The sequence below is a fragment of the Etheostoma cragini genome, chromosome 3, assembly GCF_013103735.1.
Source record: "Etheostoma cragini isolate CJK2018 chromosome 3, CSU_Ecrag_1.0, whole genome shotgun sequence".
Lineage (NCBI taxonomy): Eukaryota > Metazoa > Chordata > Actinopteri > Perciformes > Percidae > Etheostoma > Etheostoma cragini.
The window spans coordinates 13243096-13270217 of NC_048409.1; the positions used below are offsets into that span (position 1 = coordinate 13243096).

Consider the following 27122-nt stretch of genomic DNA (forward strand, 5'->3'; position numbering starts at 1 on the left):
TCCTACCTCTCCGTGACAGATTAACCTTTGTCCTAGGTCATGTCTTCATTAACGTTAATGGCTGTATGTTGTTTTTACAACAGTAGCTGTGATTGCAGAATGATCCCCTAACCATAATGAGCACCCTTCTCCCTGTCACAACCTCTCCTCTCTTTTCCTCTTGCCCGAATTTAAGAGCCTTGTATGAGCTGAAAACCCATGACTGCAATATAGATCTATTTGTATCAATGTGGGGAAATATATTCAGTGGATATTAGAGTATAATAATTATGAAACGAATCTGTGAGATCCAGGCATTGTCAAATTGTTTTTGGCTTTTTCACCCCTGCCAAACTCCCTTCTCAAACTTTATTTAAAACTTCAAACCATGCATATGTGCATAGCTAATCATACTTCAGAATGTATTAGCATTCTGATTTAAGATGCAAAGGTAAGGTGTTAAGAAATTACCAAATGCAGTAATGGAGGCTGGGGAACGTAAAAAGTTGCTAGAAAAGTGCAATTGAGTCGCGACTTAAAAGGTAAAGGTAAAATGAAACTGACTTTTATCTAAAACTCGGCTGTCTTAATGGCATTTACAATAATAAAAAAAAAACTATATAAATATATGTTTAGTCCTAGCAGAAATGCCGAGGTGCACACTTTATACTTTATGCATGCAAAAAAACTACTAAAGAAGAATTGTAAAGACAAGTCAAACGGCTGTTAAAAAGCTGATAGCATACATTCTTTGAACATATTGTATGTCTAATGAAAAAATTACTATATTTCACCGCTGGAAAAATGAATTCAAATTTAAATTGAGTCATTTATAGTAGATGTAAGTATGTGATTTCTTTTAAGAAATTGGTGCCTTCTAGACCGAGCAAAGCTAGAAAATTTATTTTTGGCTCATGTTGAATGCACTGGCTTTGCCACAAGTCTACTCCCAAGCCACGCCTGCCAGTTGAAGACATAGATAGTGAGGCAGTCAAGTCAACTCAAGTGTGTTTTATTTTTCACCGTGGCTCAAGTGGTGTTACACATTTAAAATATAACCTGAAAATATTGAACCTGAGTGGACAATGTTCAAAGTTTCCCTTGCTAAAACTGCGGTGGAGATCTCTGGTCTTAAGTTCTTAGGTGACTCAAGGGGCAGTAACCTACAAACACCCTGGTGGACAACGGTGGTCAGGGAAGCAGTCAGACTAAAGGAGTCTTTCCAGAGGTAGTTGCTAGGTACCAAAGGGCTGCAGCCTCTGCTGTGAAAGAGGCATAGCAGCGGGTGTCGGAGAAAGACTTTTGGTCAGCACCAAGGTGCTTCTGGAAAACCGTTTGCCACCTCATGAGGCGGAAGCCGTGTACAGTAAGGATGGGATGCTGTTGACCTCAACTGAGGAGGTAATGGAAGGTGGAGGGAGCATTTTGAGGAACTCCTAAATCCAGCTAACATGCCCTCTATGGTAGAGGCAGAGCTGGAGGATGATGGGGGATTGGCATCAATTTCCCTGGTGGAAGTTGCTGAGGTAGTACAACTCCACAGTGGCAAAGCCCCAGGAATTGATGATATCCATCCAGAAATTATGAAAGCTCTGGGTGTGTAGGGCCTGTCTTAGTTGACACGCCTCTTCACCATTGTGTTGAAGTCTGGGACGGTGCCTAGGGAGTGGCAGACCGGGGTGGTGATTCCCCTCTTCAAAAAGGGGGACCAGAGGGTGTGTGCCAAACACAGGGGTATCACTCTTCTTAACCTCCCTGGTAAATTCTAATGCAAGGTGCCGGAAAGGAGGGTTTGGTTGATAGTCGAACCTTGAGTTGAAGAGGAACAATGCGGATTCCGTCCTGGTCATGGAACAACGGATCAGATCTTCATTCTCGCAAAGATCCTGGAAGAAGCCTGGGAGTATGGCCATCCGGTCTACATGTGTTTTGTGGATCTGGAGAAGCCGTATGACAAGGTTCCCCGGGAGATACTGTGGGAGGTGCTGCGAGAGTATTGGGTGTACTCATTTCAGGTAAGGGTTGGCCTCCACCAGGGCTCTGCTTTGTCCCCAATCCTGTTTGTAGTATGGGGTGGGGAGGGGTTGCATTTCAGTGGGCTGGGGATCTCATTGCGGCTTTTTGCGGATGATGTGGTCCTGATGGCATCATCGGCCTGTGACCTTCAGCACTCATTGGATTAGATCGGCTGGGATGAGGATCAGCACCTCTAAACCTGAGGCCACGGTTCTCAGCAGGAAACTGATGAAGTGCCTTCTATTTGTAGGGAATGAGTCCTTAACTCAAGTGAAGGACTTTAGATATCTTGGAGTCTTGTTTGCGAATGAGGGGACATTGGCGCCGGAGATTGGTCAGAGAATCGGCGCAGCGGGTGTGGTCTTACATTCAATTTATCACACAATAATCCCATGAAAGGAGAGCTGAGCCAGAAGTCAAAGCTCTCTACAATTTGAATTCCTACCCTCACCTGTGGTTCTGAAGGCCGGGTCACCGAAAGAACAAGATCCAGGGTACAAGCTGCCAAAAAGGATTTCCTTAGGCGTGTACCTGGCGTCTCCCTTAGAGATGGTGAGAAGCACAGTCATCCGTGAGGAGCTCGGAGTAGAGCCGCTGCCCTTTGCGTCAAAATGAGCCAGTTGAGGTGGTTCAGGCGTCTGGTAAGGATGCTTCCAGGGCGCCTCCCTAGGGAGTTGTTCCAGGCACGTCTAGTTGGGAGGAGGCCTCAGGGAAGACCCAGGACTAGGTGGAGGGATTATATCTCCAACTTGGCCTGGCAACACCTCGGGCTCCCCCAGTTGGAGCTGGTTAACGTGGCTCGGGAAAGGCAAGTTTGGGGTCTCCTGCTGGAGCTGCTCCCCCCACAACCCGATACCGGATTAGCGGACTAAGATGGATGGATGGAATGATATTTATCTACAAACCTCAGATACGCACTAATCTTTTATCCCTTGGATTGTTTAAGTTTTAGATTAGATTCAACTTTATTGTCATTACAGAGGTACAGGTACAAGATAACAAAATGCAGTTAAGGTCTAACCAGAAGTGCAAAAGCAGTAAATGCAGGATATACAATGGTTCCATAAGTGCAGGACATGGATAAGTAGTGAACAAATATAGAAATGAACACTATTATAAACAGAATTTTTATATTATATAGATAACTAGTATTGTGAACAAGATTTACAGCTGGATATGTACTGAAAATAGTATGCAGGTGGATATTACTATAAATACAATTTTTACAGATTTGTACAATGAACATAATATACATTTACTATCTGATGCAGTAGATTCTTGAAATGTATTTAATTCTCTTTTACAGCCTGATTGTTGGTTGTCTGGCTTTTTATATATGTTGTTTATTTATGCAGGTTTTGTTGTTTCAGTATAAATGTTTCTCTTCAAGTTTCTATCTCATGGAGACAACCTTAAAATAGGTAAAATGACTGTATGAGCATAATACAATTACAATGGCATTCCTCATGTTTCTCCATTACATCTTTTGCTAGTCTTGAAAAGTCAGTTCTGAAGCCTTTCCAAAAGGTGAAATTCCACTATAAAAAACAGTGTATTTTAATTCACCTTGATTTTAAACAAGCTCTGAACCTCAAGCCATGCAAAAAGTTCTCTCCACATGCTCGCTAAATCAGTCACACTTTACAGAAAGTGAAAACTGTGGTAATTAATGCTAATTCAGCATTTAATAATAAAGGGCAAGTTGAATGCCCTGCCCACACTCTGTGACTAAGCTCTCACTAAAGTTCATGTTGATTCATTATCACAAGAAACGTCACGGTCATGGTCGGTGACACTAGAATTAAGAAAATAAAATGTCCGCACAAAGATAAAGAAAAAGGAGTGTGTATATGGTGGGATTGGAGCTCTTTATGTGTAATAAAGAAGAGAAACAAAAACAAAATATTGTTATCAAACACTGAAAAAATACTGACAAGTTTTTGTTATTCTCTGAAGATGCACATGACTTCAGGTTGTGTCTTTGATTGAAGGAGCATTTACAGAAGAACGTGAAATGAATGAAAACACACCTCCAAGATAAAGCTGTTCACATATTCAAGGTCACCTTCCCTTTCATAATTCAAATCTAGGTTAACATTATGAACTGGATTCTCAGTAAATGTTTAAACATCCACATTTCCACTTCTAAATAATTTATTTGCAAGGATTCATACCAGTCCAATTGCTAATGCCTCAGTTTATCCTACTTCACGCTAGCAGGAGGCAGACAAAACACATCTCACATATCCTGGATAATCCATTTTGACTTTGACAAACCGCCAGTATTTAGTTCTCAGCATGTTAATAGTGTGTGCTTTTCCCAAGTCCCAACATTGTACCTCCTTGACCACCCGCCCCCCCGGCTTGTGACCCGGAAATCATTATCAGCGCCCATGTTGAAGGACGTCCCAAGTCCTAAAATGCACATTGAAGAGTGAGGATCGAGCATTGAGGACGCTCCTCGGAGGAATTATAGTCGAGGATGCATTGAGAGATTTTTCACCCGCATACCCGTGTCAGTTAAACAAAAAAGGGCGTGAAAGAGCAAACAGAGGAGAGAGAGAAAAGGGAAGGGAGAGAGGACAGGATTTTGCTGCTTAAGTAGCCAACAATATCAGCTGCAGTGATATTTCCGCGACCCCCCGTACATTTTGTCACGTTGTGAATTGACCTCAAATGAATTATATAGACGTGGTCATAAACACGGTTCTGCTCCTCTGACGGATCATAAATTACAGCGTGTGACAAAACAATGGACAGCGGATGCACTAGTTCTGCAGGTCATATTTAATTGCCTTTGCTTTTAATGACAGCTCCTAGGCAGAGACGTCTTGTGTTTGTTAAATGCCTGTTGCCTCAACTCTTCCTCAACTCCTTGGCTCGGATCTCCTGTGTGCGGGACTAAGAGAAATCGAGGCGAGGAATCGGGATGCACAAACTGGGAAATGAGAAAAGGCTGTAAAACAAACAATACAGGCAGACAAAACTAAAAAACTGTGCCGAATGGTTTTCCATGTTATCGTCACACATTCAATACACACTGCAGCCCTCCCAAATGAAATAATCAAGGCAGTCTGATCTAGATTTGAAATCCTTCAGCTCAATACATAATATGGTGACAAAATTTGTAATTTAAATGAGTCTAAATTGACCCATCAAATAAATAAGTCATAAGAAAACCCCCAACAACCCCATACTGTAGATCCATCCTGATTGATCCTACATGGAACAGACCTCACAAGCATCTAGTTTAAATAATTTTGCAACAGGTTAGAAAAAAAAAGTTTAATGACAAATTATGTCAAAGGATAATTTCTAAAATTGCACATGCTGCTCTTAAAAAGGGGCACTCCACAGATTTGACACCACGCTGACAGATTACCTGTCATTAGGAGTTCTACTCAGCCAGTGAAAACAGTTGTATATTGTCGTCTGTGACTCTGGTGGGAGCTCGCTAAACCCTGACCATGTCATACTGATGTCATCCCATGGGTCTTGAGTAGATTAAACATTTACAATACAAAGCCTGTGTTACAAACTGGGGACATAGAATTTAAAGAAAGTGAGCATTTTATAGGGAGGGAAGATCAAATGAAATGTAATTGATCTGCGTTATGGGAAATGTAGGATTGTGTTGCTTGACGCATAAGGACACAACGCCTCAGAATCTGTAACTTTGATTTTGATTCCTTTTTTAAATCCGACTCTTGTGAGTCCCCTACCTTTTTGGAATTGCAATTCAAAATCACTGAAGTACCCCTTTAATCCACAATGTTTGATGTTAGCTCATGTCCTCATTTTGCTAAAAAGTGAAAATAAGGTGTTTCTCCAAAGATGAACAGCAGGGGAAGACAACAGAAACTAGATTGCAGTTAATGACTTAATCAGTGCCCAGCAATACAAAAGAAGCACAATTGTCTAATTTGTGCCCATAAACATGCGGTTACTTATTTACAATGAAAGTTTCAGAGCAGTTGCAGCACTTACCACACTCCAAATTTGGTGTCCACCAGTGCACAGCAAACACTTTACACCACTGGACACTCTTTCTGCTATTACATTAAAATCAATATTTTATTGAGAAAGTTACGTGATAACACCTCCAACTTTTCTATAACGTTTCATTGTGGGCTCCAGCTGTGTGGACCCAGATGCCCACATCAACAGAGAAAGCAAGTAAACAATTCTTATAAAAAACTGTGTGCCGGTTCAGGGCCTGAAGTTAACTTTTTTGACCACAGACCACTTTTTTGCCTCATAAAAAGGAGGAAAAGAGGAATTGCTGTGTCTTTATGATCCTATCCTATCCTAATTATGGTAGCCTACTCATGGACATTGCACGGCCATCACGTGCTGTAGTGGGGGGGGGGGGGGGGGGGGGGGGGGGGGGGGTAGTACCAATTGGAATTTAACTTATCACTGCACCTACAATAATGTAGATGCCCTTAATTTAGGTCATTCTGTACATCTCATCTGCGATCTTTCCTGCAACCACCGTGTGTGATTCTGTGTGTTTATGTGTGTGTGGGTGCGTCAGTCTTTCATCGAGTTTATAGTGAGAAATCCACATTGATGTTAAAATGTGTATATGTTGGCAAAATGTCTTTCGCTGTACATTCTGTTGGTAAATGTGAGCCGTTTGAGTCACACACGTCTCGTCTACATATCACAAACACGGAAATGAATTTGAGCCGTTCTCACTCCCGCTTGGTCAGTACTGAATCAGTACTGATACAAGTACTGAAAATGCAATAGGGGGCCCTATCTGTCAATCAATGTCTTCAAGGGATGCAGGACCGATTGGTCCAGGTCTGTAAGCAACTGTGTACCCTGCTTACCGATAGTTAATCATCTGTATCACTCAATACTCATTGGCTGCCTGTCCATGTGGCAGGTAGATTGACAATGTTACACACCAATTGCAAAATTCACCCGCTTTTGGCAGGTGGTCTGGTGTTAATTTCAGGCCCTGTGCAGGTTGCACACTATATGGATAAACAAGCTTTAGTCAGATAACCAGTGTCAATTTAACAAAGAGTTTTTCTTGTTTATTGGTGACAAAAACAGTATAGTAATTTATTACTCTCAGAAAATATTCACATCCATGTATTTTACAGTGACCCATGGCCAGTCACCACTGGGCTGTACGTGCAAAACTACATGGAGACAGGCAAAGACCATGACATCCTATAGAAGTATACACTGCAATCTGATCAGAGGTAATCTAACGATGCACTGAGAGGTCCAGGAGGATTAGAGTCCCTGTAGTCTTAGATTGCATTTCTATACAATAGACAGCGTGACCTAAAGCCTGATGGTCAGAAATAACCCCGGGGCCAGGAAGATGGATTGAAGAAATAAGCAACGACCAGAAGATAGAGAATTTTCTGAAAGATAGCCCACATCCTGGTTGCTATTGATTTAGTAGAATGGAGATGATTTTTTGTTGTTCCGTTTTAGGTTGCACTTGTTAGTAGGCATCGACTTGCCATGGCTGCTTCAAAAACAAAAGGTCTGCATTATCCCACACAGCAGCAAATGCAAAATGGTATATCCAAGAATTAGGAAGAATTATTCATAAACATCCGACCTCTGACTGAAAAGACCAGCCTGACATTTTGTTGTTGTCACATAGTGTTGCTACATTACAGCTCTTTAACCACTACCGGACTGATATTTACAATGCTGATGCAAATGTGTCTTGTTTTACCTTGAGCCTTTGACCTGCTGTTAGCTGCGTCCGGCTTGCTTGGCTCAGCCCCTTTTCACTAGTATTTTGCTGGCACCAGGTTTCATATAAAGCCCTGCTGTGTGCTTAATATGCTTTTTCATTTCTTAACCTATTGAGGCCAAACTGAACTCTTTAAAGTCGGTTATTTCCTTTGAAAAAATAAACTTAATTTTTTTTTAATTCATTTGTTGTATTGTTTCATTTATGTGCAACCATTTGTGTGCATCCTGTCCCAGAAATGCTTCTTACTGACCCAGTTCTGGGGAGTTTACTCCCTGGAGTCCTTAGGTTCTCTTTTCCCCAGCATATTTCCTTTGATTAGGACGGCCACAACATCTTGCCGTGGTCCTGCTGCACTCCCTGCTACACCCTGCTGCGCTCTGCGATGCCCTGCAGTGTCCTGCTGTGTGCTGCTGAGCCCTGCTGCATCCCGCTACGTCCACCTATGCTCTGCTATGCCACACGACACCTTGTAACGCCCTGCTATGACATGAACTACTACGTCTAACATTTGTAGTCACTGTTCTAATTATCTTTGTTGTGACTGTTATTGCCACTGTGCATCACACCCCCAACCGGCACCGCCAGACACCGCCTACCAAGAGCCTGGGTCTGGCTGAGGTTTCTTCCTGAAAGGGAGTTTTTCCTCGCCACTGTTGCAAGCACTAATGCTTGCTCTTGGGGGAATTACTAGAATTGCTGTGACTTTGTAAATTATAGAGTTATATTATAATTGGTAAAGGGACTCGAGATAACTTTTGTTAAGATTTGAGACCAAAAAAAAATGAATTTAATTAAATTAGATAACATAGTTGTTGAAAGAATTTGTAATGAAGGTCCTTTTCATCGCATTAGTACACTGTAACTCATTATGTTATGGCTAAATGAAATGAGGCACATGTTTTGAATGTTTATTGCAAAATATTAATAAACTGTTTTGTGGAAGTTTGGATACCTACACATGTGCAGTATGATGTAAACTTTGCCTGACTAATTGAAAGCAGGTTAACAGTTGCTGCTTTTACAGTAGTAAAGTTTGTAACTCACCTCTGTTATGTCTCCTCTCCAGAGTGCTCGGGCTAAAAGAGTCCCCAGTGTATCAAGCCCCATTTAAAAGGTTCCGGGAGATACCACGTTTTAAGCAGCAAAGAGGTGTTTTATTACTTTAATTAACTGTACTTGGATAAATTGTTCCAACTAACAAAGTTTGATTGTATTAGGTAACATAATGTAGGCAAATTGATAGGGAAATAGAAATGTATTTGATGTAGTTGTTGTATTTTGTGTAATTGTTTAGAAGGAGTACATTTCAGATTGATCTTGTACTGTGGTAGGTCTGGTGTGGTGGTCTAGTGCAGCTGCACATGCTGCCTGTGGTGCGCAGTTTATTTATTGCAATCATGGCTGATATTTTTGTGTTAATTGTCGGACAAATAAACACCTGTGTTAATCTGCACTGTACCTCTGCCTCAAGTCTCTTGCTATAATTATCCACCGGCTCTGCTGCTAGAACAGAATTGATTAAGTCTGCAAATCACTTTGTTATATTTCCAATGACACAAGATACAAAAGAAGTATACTGTAGGTCTACAGATAGGGAGAGCTGCAAGGCATATCAGGTTATGGATTTTTCTTCCAGTATGTACAAAGAGTATACATGTGTGAAAATGTTTGTGTGTGTGTGTGTATCTCTGCTGTCCTACCTCCAAGTAGACAACCCATGGCATAACCAGTGTGGCCACCAGAAGGTCAGCAACAGCCAGGCTGACGATCAGGTAGTTGGTGGTGGTCTGCAGGGCCTTCTCTCTGGACACAGCTATGCACACCAGCACGTTGCCGAAGACGATGACGAAGATGAGCAGAGTAAGCAGCATGGCATAGTAGTTGTAAGGGTGTTTGTGCTCTTGATCTGTTTCGTTGAAGCTCCATGTCCCATTATCATTGAAACTGTCATTGTAGGCATACTGGGTAAAGACATCCATTAGCTGTGAGTGACGAAGGCCAAGAACGGGCCCTGCAAAACACGCAGACAAACAGAGAGAAAATAGCACTTGTATGTAATTGTACTCATGTGAACGTAAATGTGTGTGGTAATAGTTTTATGAATAAAAACAAAAACTTAGACTTTCCGGAACAATCTGAATTCCTGCATGATATAGACACGATGTAGACACACATCATGGAGGGTAATGGCTCAAGGGAAGGGCAAATAATTATTAACACATTATTTATTAACAAAGTGTCACAACACTGACAACCCGACAACAACCTAACCAATTTATTTTAATTCCCTCACACTTACGCAATTGTCCAGTACTCAAAAGATTTCTGCAAAAATAATCAGTTCCCATAAAGACTATGGTCTTCTTTAGTTTTTGCTGGGTTTATTACAAAAGCAAGCAACAGCAGAGGAAACTCTGCCACAATGTGCATGTATTCTATGCTAATAGTTACAATAATAGATAATTAGAATAGCTGACAGCACCAAGGAGAGGGAGAATTTGTTTATTTTCAACATTATGGAAATAAATCATTTTTTATCATTTTAATTATTTTGTGTAATTAACAACCTTCCAAAATACACATTTAGATGTTTGTTTTAGACTGTACCCTCCATCTGTTTGCAGCTGTAGATTTCTTCTAAATGAACCAAATAAGCTAATGTGCATATTTCAACACTACATTTTATGGGGAAAAAAATCTCTGGATGTGAGTAATTATCTAGGGAAGTTCAGTGGTGAAATGTGTAGTTTAAAAAATTCTGTTTAACTTATTCACCTGCAGTGCCTTGTCAAATGTTTGCAAATTGGCACATTTTAATTATTTAACATCTAATATGCTGGAGCGTCGGCCTGGGGGTAGGGTGTGTGTGTGTGTGTGTGTGTGTGTGTGTGTGTGTGTGTGGGGGGGCCCTCTCATGTGTGGAGGGCCCGGAAATATGCTAGAACAAATAGCTGTAGATGCGGGGAGGGGCTCATAGAAAATGCCTTTCTACGGGGCCCAGGTGCTACGCCCCTGCTAATCTGCATATCAAAGTGGCCATTATGATGACATTATTAGACAAAAATTTTAAATAACACAGCTAAACACAGCTGGGGTAGGAGCTGCTCCTGCCTGCCTCTCTGTGTCCAACAGTGTGCCGCTTCTGCGAGGAGACGCGAAGGGAGAGGGCGGGTGAGGGAGTGGACAGCGTCGGATCTCGACAAAGTCTCATCTCCCCACCTAATATGTTGATTTTTTTTATTCCATAAATATATTATTTTGACAGGGAAACTGTCTGCAAAGAGGAATATATAATCATTTGTAAAAATAAAAAAGCACTGCAGAAAAAGGGCACTTTTTCTTGAGGAACAAAAAGGGCAGGTGCTCAAGCCCCATTTGATGTCTATGTGTGCACATGCCTGTTGTGTGGTCTTTTGTGTGCAAACACAGTTGCTTTTACATTCAGTGTTTCACATCAAAGCAGTGTATCCTTGGTATGAACAACATTAGGACCATCCCAGATAGCGCTACTTGTGGTCAAAGCTATGGTTCTTTTTAGGGGCTGTAGTTGAGTATGAACGACAGGTTTGCATTCATTTGGAGCAACTGTGGCTCAGTGATAGAGCGGTCGCCCGCCAATCGGAAGAATCGATCCCTGGCCCTGCAGTCCCATGTCGAAGTGTCCTTGGGCAAGAAACTTAACCTTGATTTGCCAGTTGCTTGTGTGGCGGCCTCGGCCACAGTGAGTGAATGGTTCCTGTACTACATGAAAGCGCTTTAAGTAATCGTTAAGACTACAAAAGTGCTATACAAGAACAATCCATTTACAGTCCATTTAAAAACAGCAATTAGTGCTCCCAACTCGCCAGATCTTCAAAAAGACACACATGTAAACCGAAAGGCAAACAAACAGTGGAGCTGTCTAACCTTAAGAGACAGATCACCATAATATCTAAATCCTTAATTAGTGACATTGTGCCGGAAAAATCATTAGAGACACACAATTAGAGATTTAGTTTTATAAAAGTGATGATGAAATGTAATCTCACATTAATTGCTTATATTTGAGCTGACTAGAAGCTCATGAATTGTGAAGTAAATATTCTTTGTCATTGTATAACAAAAAAATATTAAAAGAATATGTATGTGCAGTAGCCAATGTATCACAAACCAGACAAAATGCATCATTATGCATCATCAGAGATGGCAAAAGTGCTCACAACTTGTGTTAAAAAATACTCTAAAAGTAGAAGTACTGATTTAACTTCTTTACTCAAGTACAAGTAACAAAGTACAGGCTTGGAAATTTACTTAAAAGCATAAAAGTAAGAATAACCTTGTGAATGACAACCACTTTTTATGCAAAGCTACCTGGAGCACCCAAATGTTACTGGAGAGCATGCTGTGAAACTTCAGTGGACATAGAAAAAAGGTTCTTTATATGCCATTGGCTACATTTTAAATGGATGTTTGCCAATAGGCCTAAAACATCACATATGTGAATATTGTGACAGAGACTGGGACTCCAGGTTAATAAGATTCTGACTGAGTAGCAAGCTAGGAATTCAGTTGTGATTCTGTGAGAATTCTCAGATCAATTTTCTCTATATTAATCTTTCCTTGAATTGTATGTATGTGTGTGCTCAAATATGGCTTTTGGAAATAGAATAAAGGATAACATATGAATTACTAAACCGACATTAATTAAGAAGTTCCCCAGCACATTGGCCAGGAGTCAGTCTTGATGCTTACTATCTCAAACATCTCTCTCAGATGCGGCCGAGGATGATTAGGAACGTCTGGCTGCTTGTCTGCCGAATCTCTGGGATCTCTCTTTTCTTCATTGTCAATCATGTCATCGTCCATACTATGTGCTAACGTTAGCGCCATCAAGCCGCAATGATTTGCCGCAAATCAATGCAGAATGCCGCCAAGTCTGTTGAGTTGTCTTAGTGGTGCGTCAAGTTCAACGTACAGTATATTCCCATCCAATTAGATTGAATATGGTATTGATGACGCAAAAATAATAACAGTAAATCAGGTGAAATTATTTGAAACTTTTTAGTGAGGACTAGATTCGAACTGTATTTAAAGCTGATTCTGAGCTTCCAACTTCACCCCAGATGTGTCTGTTAAAACAACTTCTCATTGTTGATGCAACGTGCAACCTAGCTAACAGGTGAAGAACACAAACAAGAAAATCACAACTTACTTTAAATGTGCAAAAACTATAGACCAATACAACAGGCTTAAATGAACTGACAACATACATGTAAGTTATACAACTTACAGTTCTCAAAGACGCACACACACAATCTCAACTGATTATCCTCGGACGGGACAGCTAGTCTCTTTTTCTTTTCTCTCACTTTTTTTTTCCGTGTGGCATGCCCGCCCGCTCATGGTCTAAAAAGCTTGTCCGTGCTATTCTCCGACATGATGGCCTCTTGTACAAAACTAAAGTAACGAGCCAACCTTTTAAAATGTAAGGAGTAGAAAGTACTGATGTTAGTGTTAAAAGGTAAGGAGTAAAAGTAAATAGTTGCCACAAAAATTAATAAAGTAAAAATATCAGAAAGATTAAGTAAAGAAAAATAACAGTAACAAAGTATTTGTTCTTTGTTACTTCCCATCTCTGTGTATTATTAATGTAACTCTTTGAAGATCCTAGTGACAGTCAGTGTAAATGTAAAACACCTTGTAAAGTGTGTACTGCAGTTATTGCGACATGAGGTTCTGGTCGCAGAATTAAAGTTAACAAATGTGTTGTGCTTCTTCTGCAATCAATCTGCACTGTTATCTGGAAGTAGATGAATTTACTTGAAATATGCATGGAAACCCATTGCTTTAAAGCTATAGTGCGTAGTTATGACAACAATAATGACAACACTGGTGGCACATGATACAGCCTTCCGGGATCACCCACCCGGCCCCACCCCTCCTCCACGCAGCTTTGATAGCAGCCATAGAGACTAAAAAATATATTACGGACTATTTGCATGAGGTAGTTACCTTCACTTGTGTTTCTGCGCAGTAAAGTCACCTGAAGACAATCTTCTGAACATAGCCATATAATCTTACATTTTTATTAACATCACTGAGTAGATTTGACGCTGCACAGCAGCCTGCTTTTTTTAACGAAGCTGTGTGTCTCATCTTTTTAGAATAACATGAAGAAATACATTGATACATCCTATTTTACAAAAGCCTTAGCAGTGCAGTTCCCTCCGACCTGTCTAGATTAATGTTTATGTCATTCTTCATTTTCCCAGCTCCATTTTCACTCTCTCCTTCTGTCATTTAGAGAAATGGGCGGCCCCAAAATTCAGAGACAACAGAGCAGTGTTGACTTCAAAGATTTAATAAAGAAAAAGGGTAGAACAAAATTCCGTCCTGAAGAAAGCCGGAAAAAATAGTTCCCAGAAAATGTTGGGGAATCCAGAAGACATAAATAAAATAAACAAAGACATGGGAGAAAACAGACTACAAAATAAAACAGGAAACTGAAGCATAAAACATACACAAGGATGAAAACATCCAGACAATTAGGAAACGGGGAATAAATTAACACTATACAACAGAAAAGGAAAATTGCAACCATGACATCTTCCCGCTAACTAACAACATAATTGGTTCTCCAGCATTTCAGGCTGCAGCTCCCGCTGACTTAAATCTACTTACCATCCTCATCTACATTGAACTTTTTTTATCGCTGCCCCTAACTTAATTTACACAACCCACCAATTATTTTCTTACCCTTGTAATTGTTTCTATAGCATGATTTTGTCTTCTTGATTCTACTTTGTTGTAATTGTTGTGACTTTTATCTGTCACTGTTGCCCCTCGCCTCTAGCAAAGGGTATTGTTGTAGGAATCCTGTTGAACAAAGTTAAAGAGGAAATGAACAATATGGAGTAAGTGTTTTATGTAATGCATTCTGTGTCTGAAATATGTCAGGCAATAAAGTCTTTGCACAGGTAAACAAAAAAAAAAGTCCTGCTTTGATTTGGCGAACACTGTCAGTACCTCAACACATTTTATAATTGTATCTCACTTCAAGACACACAATGACATTAGGCTCACAATAAGGACTCTTACTTTGCAGTTCCAAATTGCAAATGTTCTTTAGTTAAGGCCCCTCTGTGGTAGACCTCCTTCTGTTTTGAGTCAGTTTTATGGGGTTTGACCAGACAAACTTTCCAAACACAAAAAATTCCCCTAACATTGGCATGTTAAAATGTTCTGATTTAATTCCATATTTATCCATCCACAAGTGGTGGCAGGGGAAGCAGAAAAGGCACAATCCCGGATGCATCATGCTTCATTATTAAAGAATAAGTTCACAATTTTCTTTCAAGTCTGTCTTAAAACAGCACTCACACAGCGATGTGGACATTAAAAAAGCATTTAGTTCCTATAGTAATTTCTCCTCTCCATACGGGCAATGAAGATATGTCTTCCTTATGCAATTCTATTTTAAAAGCTGGGGGACAAAATCTAGTTCTTGTTCCATGAAAAACGCTTCAGTTCAGCCAAAGCTTATTTTAAGCAGACTTGGACAAATCAAAAAGATATCTTCCAAAGATAGTCTTTTAGTACAAAATTCTCAATTTCATTAACAAAAAGTTAATTTCTCTTACCTCTGTCAGGAAACAGTAGTGTCTATGAAAACAAAGGGGATTTGATACTACAAGGGTTTTAACTTTGGAAAATATCCTCATTATATGGCTAGCAGAAAGACAAATCCTCATATTAGCTTTACAGTGCACTGCAGAATCCAATTTTACACAGACTAAGGGCTGGTTTTGGTTCTCTAACTCTTTACAGCCATTATGGAGAGGAGGAAGAATTATACAAGCAGAACATTTTTTTAATTTTGTAAATTTGTATATATGTATGTATACATAAAGATTTACTTTCATTTTTTATACGTAACCCTGAAGTCCTTGAGTTGCTATGAATGGTTTTCATTCTATAAAACATGATTCTTTTGATTGTTTTCACTTAAGCACTTTGAGTTTATGTGTAATGAATATGCTAGATAAATAATTGCAATTTGTTCTTATATCTACATGCACAGATTGCATCACCAAATGCAATTCATCCAGGTTATTTTTTAGCAAATGTGACACGCGAAGCCATGTTTTGCTTGAAATTTTTCCAAACAGTGGTTTTCCTCACGGGGCTTTTCTATTATTTATTGTAGTCTAAAAAACACTCTGCATCATAGCTTCCTGTCACATCCTTGAGCTTAATATGGAACTCTTTACCTAAGTGATGGAGCAATGCAGATTTCTTTTTTCTTCTTTTTTTTACATGTGTTCGATCATCTTCTCACAGTAATCATTGACTTATGAAGGCCAAATTATTTTGTGCTCTTTTGTGCCCTATATGAGCAAGAAGTGTTCTTATTCAGAGGGTCAAGAAATTCTCTGTTGATTTGGAAGAACTTCAAGGATTATCAGAACATATGAAACCTGTGAAGGACATACTCTTTTAGTAATAAGTTTATGAGGGTGCAGAAACGTCTAACCTACAATACATCTGAATGACACTGCACTGATTTAATTTACACTTTCAAAAAGGTGTGTCCATTTGTTGCTTTAACCTTGACTGTGAATGTTAAGACCTTCAAACATAATTAGTTTTTCTCTGTGCTGTTTTAAGATCATATTGTCAATACAGAGCATATGCATGCAAACGTGAATAGATAACAAAAGGATGGACACAACTACACACATACTGTACACTGCAACATGAAAGACAGCATGCTAAGACAGCTAAATTAATAAGAACAGTTACCAGAGGAGGGCAGAGGAAAGCTTCAGTGAAGAAAAGAAGAAAGCCTTATAGAGAAGAAAGAAAGAAAGGGGTGAGTGAGGGAAGAGTGTTCCTGTTAGGATGTGTAAGTATTGCTCTGAGGCACCGGTCTGTGTGTGTACCCTGCAGATGCCCTGTGCTGTCTAATCTAATTTATTTGCCAGCTCTACTTCTTTACTTACAGTACGTGAGACTATTCTCACTGCTGGCCAGATAACCGATGCTTGCTTATAAACAAAAACCTTGGCTCCTTCAATGCCGCCTCCAATCTCTTCTATTCTTTAAATGACTTCTCTGTGACCCGTAGGCTACCTGATTATGATAATAATCATGTCCTTCTCCACAGATAAGTCAGAGGTCAAACAAAATAACCCAAAACAGATTTACTGTCTTGCACAAGGAATCTTAAATAGAGTAGATGTCCGCAGAATGTTAAAACAAGAACCAGAGTCCCTTGTTTAAAGCTAATGCTGCAAATGCTAATCCCTTATCACCTTCCCACTAGAGCCGGGCGATATGGAGAAAATCAAATGTCACAATATTTTTTACCAAATATATCAATATTGAGGTAATATTGTAGGGTTGACTAATGCTGCTTTCACATAATATTTACACAATAAGATTTATGATATATGATCATTAGTAATGTGGATATATTGAGTGGGTAAAGGCAGATAAAAGAACAGCTAGGACATCTAATGTATTCATTCAAAGGTCTAATTTTGCTGTAATAAATGGCCGTTGGCAGGCAGCTGAGGCAGTCAGCTTCTTTGTAGTCTATATCAACAACATTTCTCTTCCTGGATTGTTCAGGTGCCGCCGAAACTTCCACCAGATGTCCCTCATTTTGGCCAAATGTCCGTCACCTTTTGCTTTCTTTGTGTTGGACTATGGTTAACTGTTTCTCAGATCTCTTCAGGGTAAATCCAGACACCTGGCCAGACCATGTGTCCAATCTGAGTTTTCTGTTGCACGACTAAAGACACTTTTAGGTACACTTGTTCCACCAAAACAAGTTCCTTCTAGAGGCTTTTTTGCAGAGGCACCGTTGCTCCGCCGGGCGCCTAACACCGTCCAAGATGATTGGGATGGGTTTTCAAGAATTACTAATAAACCAGAGCAAGTTTTTTTTCTCCCATCCCACAATGCTGTGTTGAATAGCCAGACCCTTCCTTGCAATGCTGTTGAGGAAGGTCTGGCAATGTGAGACTAGCTTCTTTGTAATTGGGATAACAGTTGAGAATATAACAAAACTGTTCAGAGCCAGAATCCAAAAGCAACGTGGTGACAATCTACAAAGCTACTGTATCAAGGTTATTGTAAATTGACTGAATGCTGAGACCGGGGAGGGACTTCAAAATCATCTGCAGGACAACAAAGACTGTAGGTACTAGGGTTAATAGATGAGTTGAAACTAAGAATGACCCACCTGAAGTATAGTGAAAACAAGTGGTAGAGTTGGTCGATTTGGAGAAACTCAAATATCACGATATTCTTTACCAAATATATCAATATTAAAGAGAAATAGTAGGAATGAGTATTGAAACTTTCACAAATTATTTACACAATGAGATTTTTGATAATCATTAGTGATGTGGATATAATGACAAAAACAGTAAATTCAAATAAAAGGCCAGCTAGAACAATCTGAAAAGTTCAGAAAATAAACTCACTTTACTCTAATGTAGCCTCTTAAAATAGGAAAAGACAACACTGGTGTCATTTTATGACATTATGATATCCAAAATGAAAGACGATATCTAGCCTCATACATTTATATCAATATAACATATTGCCCAGCCCTAGCTACAAGTCCTGAAGTCATCATAGAATAAGCAACCAACTGAATGTGTAAAAAGTTGAAAAGTAGAGCTTAAAGTCTAAATTTAAAAGCCCTGCAGCCTATTGACTTCTTTAAAACTCTGGGGACAGACAGGAACCCTGTATTTTGAAAGCAGATAGCACAGGATGTTATAATGTGACATAAGAGACTGATGGAGTAGACACCTCTCTCCCACCTGATGGAATCAAGTTGAGGGTGTTAACGTGAGAAGGTTTTTGCACAAATATTGAAATCATCAATGATTAAAATCTCATCAGAATGAGTAACAAGGTCTAAGATAAATTCAAATTCTTCTAAACACTTGGAATAAGGGCCAGATGGTCTATAGAGTACCACGAGGTGGACTAATCAAAGTATGTTGCCCTAGGCAAAGCTGATGCATCCTTCAGTTACAATGATTCCTGACACACTAGGTAGGACCATGCCTGTCTTTATTCAAAGACCAGCTGGCTAAGACCAGGCTATGTTAGAAGTTTGCTCTGGAAATTAAGATTTCACACGGACATGCTCAGTTTTGAAGATTTAAGCAAAGAAAATGCTTGAAATAGATCAAGCATGGATCTATTTCAGGCCAGGAAAGCACAATTATTGGAGAGTGGATGTCTGAACAATTGGCCTTCATCCCAGTCTGGTGTCATTTTGTCAGTCTCATTAGTTCATGGCGGTGAGCCACCACTAAAGATGTGAAACAGAAACATCAAGTAGCACAAAGAAAACTGATTAGATATAAATTACAGCACACAGCCTCAATGGGTCCCATGTATTATCAGATATGTTCAGTTACAGACAACTCTTTAGCTTCTTTTCCATCTACTTTAAGAGGGTGGAGAAATGTAACAGGTACAATACCAGAGGCAGGGAAGGAAACCACAACCTTATAAGGATGAATAATTTTCTTAGTGTATACCAGTGCAATGGAGCGAAATAAACTGCCTCATGCAATTACAGAGGTGCCATGGTCTTGAAGAAAAACTGCGGCTGTTCAACAACTTTCCCAAATAAAGTGATACATATTTTACTATACAGTGTATGGCAGGATTTCATTAATTTATCTTGATATTTCACATTAGACTTTAATACATTGTTTCTTCTACGGTAAATCACAGACTTCATTTTGCCCTTTTTGCATTAAATGATACTGCAGAAATTATAAATTAAAATGACCATGATGAATGTAATCATTTGACTAAAATAAGGTGTAACAATTTGATTTACTCTCTCACAGCACACATTGGCCAATTCATATCTGCAAAGGTTTATGTGTTGCTGATCAATACCAGTATTTTTTTGTTATTTTTCGAGGTGCTGCAATTTCCTGCTTTGAAAACTGTTCACTCTGTGCTCTCTGCTTTCGAACAAACATATGCACTTTGAAATTATCAAACAAAAAACAGGCGAACTAGGTCGCAACACATAGTATTTTTGTAATCCATCATGGGGTATTATTCTTTCAAGCTTCCAAGTAATTAGCTACCATTCTCCATTGTCATAATGTGACACTTTAATTTGTGTCTATTGTTTTAATTGTGACTATTTAGGGCAACAGTAAGCAGCACCAGGCACATGTCAATTCTGTGGCAAACATCCACTATTCTCAGCTCAGAAACAGTTGTGTGCCGTGTGTGGTGTAAATAGGAACAGGAGTCAATAAGCTACTGGTAGGAAAATTCTCATACACAAACTTGGATTCACCAGCAAAGACTACTCCATCAGATACCTTTGAATAATTTATTAATGAAAGTTGATTGATGCGCGAGGGGTGAAGTGGCTTTTAGTTATCTGTTTGCTGACTGCATTGTCCTGAAGCTTTGGCAGGGAATCTGCCATAGCACCTGGGCACGACGGGCCCCCTTACCATCTTATGGAGAGAGGAAAATGGAGAGGAAGGAAGAAACAGGGTGGGAGAGAGAGGGCACAGCATGTGAGAGCATATGAGGAGGTTAGGTTAGGTGGTTATTTATAGGAATGCCAGAAGAGGCTCAACTGAGGTGAGACCCTGCTCCAGAAATTTTGCTAGGTAGCTTCAATACATGAAATGACCAGGATGTAATCGGAAGCTTTAACTCTAAAGAGGAGTTTAAAATCACAGATATAAACTGAAGTAGCACAGTGGGTGTCATCCATGTCCTAATAAACAAAATTGCCAGGCAGCAGAGTATGCAAAGTGTGAAACCAATTCTAAAAATGTAGCACATTGACTAATATGGCTGAAATTGTATGAAAATGATTGCACCAGTTGCATCAGTTATTTGATGTGTAATACAATTGTGAGTATGTGCTTTATTTCTTTGGCTTCAACTGTTGGACTTTTTTCAGGGAGTGTGTGCGAGATCAGCGCTGCCAGTAAACTGGAGAACTTTACAGTCACAAAAAATAAAGAACATAAAATGTGTAACACTGTATATATACATACACAGTATATAATGTATATATATATAGATATAGATATATCTATATATACATGTATACACATATATAATGCAATGTATCAGCTTAAATAACAATTTAACTTTATGCTCATCAACATATACTTGTATAACATGTACAAATGTTAAAGCTATAGTACATAGTTTCTGTGCCCTCGTCCATCCACACAGTTACTTGTAGCCGACGAGGACACGCAGCATTAAAAAAACATGATGGACTCATTAGAAGAGCTCACTATCTTCACTCGAGTTTCTGCGCGCGAAAGTCGCGTGACTACACCATGTTCTAAACATAGCCATACTGAGAAAAATAGAGAGTTTTGTGAAGCTGATACACTTAATTAATTGAATATAATAGATGTTCATTAATATAAAAAAGTTACGCATTAAAGCTTTGAGGGCATGTAAAAAAGCACACAAATACATACACTGACTAGACATGATTAACTAGTGTTTGTATTTGTGCAAGCGGTGTGCTACATAATGTGTTTACACTTTACTTCAACGTCCACTTCAAATCCAATTTCAATGCCACAGTTGTATCTATTGTTTTTTGTTCTTGGTCTAATTAACAGACTGATGGAAAGGTTGCCCACATGTGGCTGATTCACAAAGAAAGAGCAAGACTACCGTCCTGGCTTTCTTTGATACACTATAGCAAAAAAAAACATCTTGAGAATTTTTAGGATATAATGGACTTACAAAGTTTGTATTCACAAAAAGGGCAATCTGAACTACAAGCACAGAGTATAGTTATGTATGATAGTTTGGAAAGTACACTGTTGGTAGGTGTAATTTCTTTTTAGAAGAAAATACAAAATGTTCTAAATGCTTCGGTGGCTGTTACAGGAACAATGGTTTTAGAAACGTTTGTTTGCTGTCTTACTTGCTTTAAGATGACAAGATCAATTTTTCAATGAATGCTTTGCAAGTACTGCTCAGAGACTGGAGACAGGGTAAATGGTTAAAGTCAACACATTATATAGACTTATACAAACACTTAGAAAGATGTAAGCTATAATCCTGTAAACCGCTATGGCCAAGTGAACAAAATCAGAAGCTCCAGAACAAATAAACAAGTGGACTTTAAGTAAAAGAATGGGTTCAACTGAGTTTATCTGCTCTACCAGAAGCTGCAGCTTGTTAGCAATGCCCAGCTAACAAACTTCCTACCTCCAGCAATAACCAAGAATCACTGCAAAAAGCATATTATGAGCCAATTAAATATTATTTTGAATCACAGTACATGTCAAAAAGTCATCCTGTCAGTCACCGAGAGACCAGTGAAGAGCCTTGGAAAGGTCTTCAACTGCAGGCTGAACGACAGAGACTCCATCAAGGCAACTGGTGCTGACCTGGAGGGATGGTTGAGAACAGTGGACAAGTCTGGGCTCCCTGGAAGTTCCAAAGCCTGGGTCTACCAGCATAGAATCCTCTGGCCTCTGCTTATCTATGAGGTCCCCAAGGACAGTGGCTGTAGGTCTTGAGCAAAAGGTAAGCAGCTATCTACACAGATGGCATGGTAGTGGAATGCCACTTGGACACAGACCGGGGTCTGATCAGCCTCGGTTGGGTTGCCGGGACGAGGGTGTCTGTTGCAAGAACCGAAACACCCAGTGACTCCTGGATACAACACTAATGAGGTGTCCAAGATTGTGCTTTAGAAGATGTTTCTGTAAATTTCTTTCTGTAAATGTATTGGTTGTCACAAACAGGTTTAAGGAATGTGAAAAGGAGTGAGTCCAGGCAAGGTTATAGTTGTGTTTATTAAATCAAGGTCAACTACAGTGGAGTGGGTAGATCAGCAATTAAAGTAATGTATTCTTGTGTGGCATTTGTGCTGTGGAGGTGTTGAAGGTGCAAAACCAAAAGATTAATGCACGGTGCTCGCCAGCTGTAGAATAAGGAAGACAGAAACAACACACAGACTAGCTTTTGATAGCCTGGATGGCTAAACTGAGCTAAATCGAGCTATTGACGCTTCCTGTCAACTGGCTGCTGAGGTTGACAACCTCTGAGATGGTACACATCAAAATGTTGAGCTCAAAAGGAGCTCACACAAGAGCTCATCCCAAGTGCCAAACACAAGGCCTACAGCCAGACAAAGCACTGCTCGGTCTTCAAAGTTCCAACTACAAGATGGACAAAGTAAGTGCCAGCCACAGAAGCATACCCATAGGTTCCTCTAAAACACCAGACTCAGTAGCCAACCAAATTGTACATACAAAGAGGGCACCAAGCTACAGCAACAGAGCTCACACAAACATTAGGCACATGAAAGAAAATGCCACTGACTGTAGAAAAGATTCTGGAAAAAGTACTGCATGTACCGCCCATTTAACTCTGCGGTGAGCACTATTTGGAGAGCTTAGATGAAGGGAATCAGGGGATTGGGAGTGGCAGGATCTGGGATGAAAGGATAATAGTCTGAGGGCATCAGGTGAATTTTTAAAGAATGACGCTAAAGGGGTCCAGGAAAGTGGAAAGGTGGCAAAGAAAGCGCCAGAGAAGCAGAATGAGCAGGAACATACACAACTAAGGTGGACACTGTGACAACCGCACATGTCCTGTCCCAGAATGGAAGGTTTCTTGGCATAGCAACGGTAACTAGGAAAACCAAGATGATTGAAGTTGAAACAAACACAAAGCTACTTTAACTTTAGGATAAGATCTTTAGGAAGCTGCATGCAGTCACTGGGCGCAGCCGGTCCTTTAACTGATGGATCACAATGCATCCATGTATAACTATAAAATGTTGCTCTTTTGTCACACTCACTGAGATTTTACACTGGGAGCTTTTCATGCGTGAATTTTCATATTCATGTGAAGGCTTTATATTACTACAGCTGGATAAAGAGTAGCAGCAACCTTGTATTAATCTATCATCAGCAAACCTCTGACTTTTGAGCAGTCGACTCTGTCCTGGATGATATCTTAAAATAGTCTGACCTCACTTTCTACCCACAATTCCTTAGTCTCACATGCAACCACATCCTCTTATTTCCACGGGACCCCAGCACTGATCTATGAAAACAGGAGGCATTATCAGGCTATTCAGGACTTCCACAGTAGTATAAACGGCTTTTCTCTGCAGATTGGAAGCACCATGGCCAACAAAAACAGATAAGAAGCTAAAGTGGGGGGTATTTGTCTTGTACCCAGTAACTACACGTCTTCCATAGGGTTTGGCTATACTTTCTTTCTTCATCAGATAAAGTGAAGAATGTCATTCCAAGAAGAAGTATCCAAAGTTATGGTACTTACAGAAATTGAATCTTCTAATTTGTAAATATGGGTATTACTTACTGTTTTTATATTATGAATATGAATACTAGCCTGTTTTCATGAACCCTTTGTAATGTAAATTAAGCTACAAAAAGCAATGCACTATAATATATTCCGTGTATTTCTTACAATATCATACAATCCCATTCATGAGAATGCTTTGATGAATATATAGGTGTAGATTGTTATAGTGTATTGGCTGCTATGTTATTGTTTGATAATGAAGCCAGCAAATTATGTTGTAATTTTTTTGTAATAACGGAGCACTTATAAAATAATTTGGAGGTACAAAAATGTAGTTATGGAGGAACAAAATAGGCATGACATTACCCAGTAATTGTGAACATCTATTTAAAAAATTGTGTCAACATAATAACTTTATATTTTCCCCACAAATACACAAATTGTTCTTGTTCTGCTTTACTTTAAACTATATTATTATTGTACACCACATAATTTAAGTTTATTAAGGCTGCTTCATACACAGCAACTGCAATTTGCAATTGTAATTGCATCTACCATACCATACTGAATGGTCTCTGAACTGGCATCAGGCAGAAAAACAATAACAATCAGGCCTGTTTCTTGTTGCTGTCGAGTGCTAATCTCATCCAATCATGCAGCAGCGATGCAGTCATCATTTTATTAAACCTTGCTATAAACCAAACAATTTGTATTGAATCACTGCTATTCTAGAGGCTTGAAATTTGATTGTTAAACACCCTAAAACACACACACATGCACAAACAACACATCCTGCATGTGCATGCAACAGAAACACCCCATTTACGACAGTACCTTCATTACCGCTCTACAATACACAATTCATCCCATTAATGTTGTTTTGCCATATTTTCTCAATGTTCCTTTCACATTCTTGGGCATTGTTTGAAACGCTCTAATGACAATATGAAATATGTTTCAATGAGCAATTTTCTATAAGTATGTACTAATGTTGGATTCAATTATCAAATTTATGTGGGTAATATGTTAGGGTAATTTTCTTTTCTAAATTTATGTTGTCAATTATTTACACTGTTTTTCCTCATAGAAGTGTAATAAGGTAATACGCCCGTGCAGTTCTAATGCAACGTAAAAATGTATCCTAATCCTGGTATCAGCCTATGCAAAGGGGACGCAAAACCTCAAGCTGATACCACTTGGTCAATACTGCCAAAGTGTTTGATTCTACCCAGCGATAGCCTTCATCCTAATTAGTTCCCTATCTGCTACATTCCCTTTTAGATGCCAGGTCAAAATCATTGATGCTGGCTAAGTCAATGACTATCAAGTGAATTACCTTTCTCGTAAAATAGCTCCCTTTTGCTGCTGTAAGAGGGAAGAGGCCACTCATCACAATTCCTGAAGCCGCTTTTTGCAGGCTGGCTGTGTAGGTGGTAGCTGCTATGACTTTTACCGAGCTGAAAATAAACCTGCTCATTTAGAGTATAGCAATTAGTGTCATTTTCTTGGCGCTGCAATTATGCCTCCTTTCTCTCTACACTTACGATTACGAAATGTTGTAAAATCCTTCCTAAAGGTGCACTCTGTTTGATTTGGCCCCCTTCTGAGATATGGCAATAAATTGTTATTATTAAAAAAAAGGTAAAGATGGTGAATGATTCAAAAAAAATATACTGTAAATTGCTATTTCCTAAACATAAAAAGGCACTCTTGCAGCCCAAATCGGTTGTGCTCTCAGTGGTAAACTATTATCTTCATAAAACAACTACAATAGTAAAAGAGTTGCAAATTAAAGAAAGTGTTTGTAACGATGATTATAAATCACATCAACCTTTCAGGCAGTTTGCAACAACAACAAAAAGACAACAATTTGTTGTGCCAAGATGCTGAACCTCCTGACTTGACTTCTAAACAAGTACAACAGGGACCACTCAGTTATTTATTTGACTGTCGTATGCAATAACCTGTATCACCGGAAAATCTGTACAAAGTTTACCACTGACAAGGGACTTCTCACCGTGGATATGCTGTCAGAAAAAAGATGAGGACAAAAGAAATATTGAAGACCATCCAGGAAAACTCAAGTCCCATTGAGAGAAAGGAAGACGGATATAATGGGCTGAATTAAATTCACTATTGCACAATCCACAAAGACAAAAAACCCTCTGGGTACAAATTCCACATATGCATCAATGTTATTGATAGAGTTGGACATAAAGGTTATTGTAGCGATGATTTCAGCCATTACCTTCTCAAATCAGACCATGAGGGTAAAAATGGTGGAACCCACTGGAAGGAGATGAGAGGAGAGGGAGGTTGGTAACAAGCCTCCATCTACCTCATTAAGTTGTAGGGAAGCTCCAACCTAACAACCAGTCTTGTCTCTGGTGAGGCCAAACCCAAGTACACATACCACACACACATACCACACGCACATACACACACCACTGGCTGATTTTCCATTACAGGCAAAATAACACACACATTGACCCTGCATAACCTGACACATGTTTCCTTCTCAACAAATGTCAGAGATGATCTGGTAAATCCATTGCTACTGTTGGCCTCCACTGTACCTCGGCAACAATTGTGCTGTAGAAAAATCAACACATTATGTTGTTGAGAAAAATAACAGTGAGGTAAAAACTGGGTTTTTCCTGTTTGGTCCCCATGTCTAAGCTCACTGCACAGTCATCTCAGGCAGTTTATGATCATGCATATCACCACACTGAGCTGGATGGTGCTGTTGGCTATGGTGCGACCAGAGATGCAGTGTAGGAGGTAGATTTTTTGCATTGGTGATACCTGTACCTGGGTCTTTCTGTTATCACATTCTCCCTCTTCTGAGTTTGGTACAGAGATACAGTCAGTTTTAACTCGTTTCCTGCTAAATTGTGAGCACGCCGCAGCATTGTCTGTGAAATAAGAGATTACTGTCACATGACCAAACTTCCAAGCCTTCAGTCCCTATAAACTCTAAGTGAAAATGTTGCATTATTTGGTTGCTTTTCTTGACCTTTAAGAAAAATTTGGCCAGCTGAGATATTTAAAGCAAAGCTGTCTGCTTAAATTATAT

General features: G+C 39.5%; 1 protein-coding gene across 1 annotated transcript in view; it reads right to left on the bottom strand.

The window, feature by feature from the left end:
* The window catches only part of drd2a (dopamine receptor D2a), a 47135-nt gene that overhangs the window by 11359 nt on the left and 8654 nt on the right, over positions 1 to 27122 (bottom strand). The window contains exon 2 of the mRNA XM_034867729.1: positions 9430 to 9740. Coding sequence (XP_034723620.1) covers positions 9430 to 9708 — 279 coding nt within the window. The 5' untranslated portion in view covers positions 9709 to 9740. The remainder of the gene's footprint in view (positions 1 to 9429; positions 9741 to 27122) is intronic.